Here is a 2,986-nt window from a genome sequence, read left to right as displayed (position 1 = left end):
AAAAAAAAAAAAAAAAAAAAAGTTCAATATGATACTCTAAAAATAAAACTAAGTATAAAGAATATACTCACCAACACTCCAGATGTTATCCAACAGAGGCAGGAGAACGATTTGCTAGAAATAAGCCCTGGAACTTGTCAATAATCAACTGTAAGCACAATGCTACCTCATTCTGTAACACAGCAGTAGATACAACCTTCGACAGCAGCACACAGATGATCTACTCACCTATTTTTATACTGTAACAGGAACAGTAAAAAACTTATGCTGTCTCCTGTTCTGTTAAAGGAATTTTACAAAATTCACAGACTCTCAACTCTGATTTCTAAGAAATAAGAATTCTCTGAGACAGGGTTTCTGTGTATCCCCTGGCTGTCCTTGGGACTCCCTTTGTAAACCAGGATGGCCTCAAATTCAAAGTAGATCTGCCTACCATTGTCTCCAAGTACTGGGATTAAAAATATGCACCACCTCACCCAGCTGTGATTTTTGAATGTTAAAATTATATTTTGTGTCAAATTATATTTTGTGTCAGTAATAAGTCTTACAGATGTATGAGTAAAACATAATAAATTGAGTCCTCACATGCAGTATCAAAATGCTCCAAACTACTTCCATAAGCAATCAAATAAATATAAACATGAAATGCATAACATTATGTGTTATATGTTATGGAAATAAAATGCAGGTTGCAATTATATTGCCTTTAATTTTACAAATAAAAAATGAGTACCTACTATGTATGAGGTACTATTATATGTAGCTAGAAATATTCCAATGAGTAAAAAATAACCCTTTCTTTGTTCTGTAACAACCGGTATGGAAATAAAAAACATTTAATATAGCGAGCTCCAAAAGGAAGGAATTGTTAGAGAAAAAGAGAAGAATGGTTTAGATCCTAAGAGTGAGCCTGCAGATTGTTGAAAGTCTTGCCTAAATTCCCACTGAACTTACACAAAACATATAACAGAGAATTTAACTGTGATGTAAATTTCCCATGTGCATGGATATTTTAATCTCATCAATTTTATCCTGTAGGCCTCAGTGGCTGAGGTCTATTACATAATTAATATTTAACTCAAATAACCCCCACCAAAGGTATTAATTTAGAATGTTAAATACAGCTTGCAAACAAATTATACTAAATTAAAAAACAAATTGGAACACTTTAGCTGAAGACTGTCCAGGAGCTTGTAAAAAGTGTTAAAGTGTAGAAGGAAGGAACTCCCCTAGAATAACCAGAAATTAGTCTGGCTATCTAAAACACAAGCAAACGAGGCAAAGGAACCTACAGTACGAACGCATAAATACTGAGGAAACCTTGAGTGTCAGGAGAGGGAGATGGCTAGAAATGTGTACTTTGGTATACTCAGTGATAGGAAGCCTTCTGGGACCTTAATTCTAAGGTATTCTTGCAGGCTTTTCTAAGAATGTAATAACCCTGATCCTTACAGAATGCTCCTGATGTGTTTGAAGCAGGAAGTGATAGTATCAAAGTTAAATTCCGATTCCAGGATGCTTAAGATGGAAAGAGTAAGGCTGGAAAGAGAGAGAAACTAGGAGCATCGGGAGAGCATCGTCCCAGCCACAGGAAGGTAAAGCAGGGTGCAAAGGAAAAGGAAGAACAACCATTACTGAGTAAGTGAGAAAAGAGGTAATGAAGGCAGAAATAGCCTCTCACCTGGGCAATATGGAGTCAGTTGGTAGTATGGGCAAAGACATTTCAATAGAAGGTGGGTAGATGTGAGGTGCCCTCAACTAATAATTAAGAGAAACAGTTTTGCTTACTATATGCCAACTAGAATGCTAGCTAGGAGCAGAACCTAGTTACCTGTTTCTGTCCTAATCTTTCTAGTTACTTGTTTCTGGGCAATCCTCCAAAAATCAATACTGCATTACAATATAGGCATTAACAATGTATGCATAAAAATAAGCTAAATGCCTTACTTACTTTGCTGCTATAACTGCAGTGATTGGAACTCTGAACAGAGGACCTGCATTGGGGGATGCTATATCATAGCCACATACCTTGAAGAAAGAATGGTAAGTTTCAACTGAATCCATGAAAAAAGTTACAAAACAGGAAATAAAAGGTGTAATGTAAGCAAAGAATAATCTAATCTTAAAATTTAAAGGTCTAACAGGTAAGTTAATACTAGATTACTGACATTAATTTATATAATAACCCAAAGTCCCAACAATCAAATAGTAAATCATGACTGAGATAAACAGGTAATAAGGTATCAAGTTAAAAAAAAGTACTTTAATTACTCTCTACCTCAAACTAAAACTTAGTATTATAAATACTTTTGTACAAAGATTTTATATGATACTATTCTCTTTTTATTTACAACTGCCAGGTTTAACAAATGTTTGCTCTAACTAGTAAAGCTAATCACAGCATAAGTTTAGCTACAGTGCATAATTAACAAAGTACAAAGGCAAGGCTTTGCTATCTGTATCTAGTTACTTGCTTCTGGGCAATCCTCCAAAACTCAAAACTGCATTACAATACAGGCATTAACAATGTATAATTATAATCATAAGCTAAACATCTTACTCACTTTGCTGCTATAACTGCAGTGATTGGAACTCTGAATAGAGGAGTTATCTGCATCTCCCCCAGCCTTCTTCACAGAAGGATGCAACACTATATAACTAACTGCTTAAATGGATACAGAAAAGCTAGGAAATCTAGCAAGTGAAAGGGTATATAGTTGGATTTTTAATGGGAAAGGAAACACATCAGAAATTGTTTACTTTCACTTTTAAAACATTTCAAAGAGAAAAGAAAAACAATAGATATGACAATACCTCTGTATAATGTAACCCTTCTCTTAAACCCCTGGGGTCCACACGTATGTTTATGTGCCGACACTGATTCATGAGTTCCAAATGGCTGGGACACTGAACCCAAGATGAATTTGAAGTTAAAGCTAAATGAAGCTGAAAGGATATTTTTTCAGAGTTTTCTGGCATTAAAAAA

General features: G+C 34.9%; 1 protein-coding gene across 1 annotated transcript in view; it reads right to left on the bottom strand.

The window, feature by feature from the left end:
* The window catches only part of Tpp2 (tripeptidyl peptidase 2), a 69,877-nt gene that overhangs the window by 29,668 nt on the left and 37,223 nt on the right, over nucleotides 1-2,986 (bottom strand). The window contains exons 14-15 of the mRNA XM_031368971.1: nucleotides 2,815-2,972; nucleotides 1,952-2,028 (exon numbers count right to left, since the gene is read on the bottom strand). Of these exons, the coding sequence (XP_031224831.1) occupies nucleotides 1,952-2,028; nucleotides 2,815-2,972 (235 nt within the window). The remainder of the gene's footprint in view (nucleotides 1-1,951; nucleotides 2,029-2,814; nucleotides 2,973-2,986) is intronic.

Source organism: Mastomys coucha, unplaced genomic scaffold, assembly GCF_008632895.1.
Source record: "Mastomys coucha isolate ucsf_1 unplaced genomic scaffold, UCSF_Mcou_1 pScaffold14, whole genome shotgun sequence".
Taxonomy (NCBI): Eukaryota; Metazoa; Chordata; class Mammalia; order Rodentia; family Muridae; genus Mastomys; species Mastomys coucha.
Note: the sequence above shows the minus strand (reverse complement) of the source record. Positions and strands in the feature narration are given on the sequence as shown.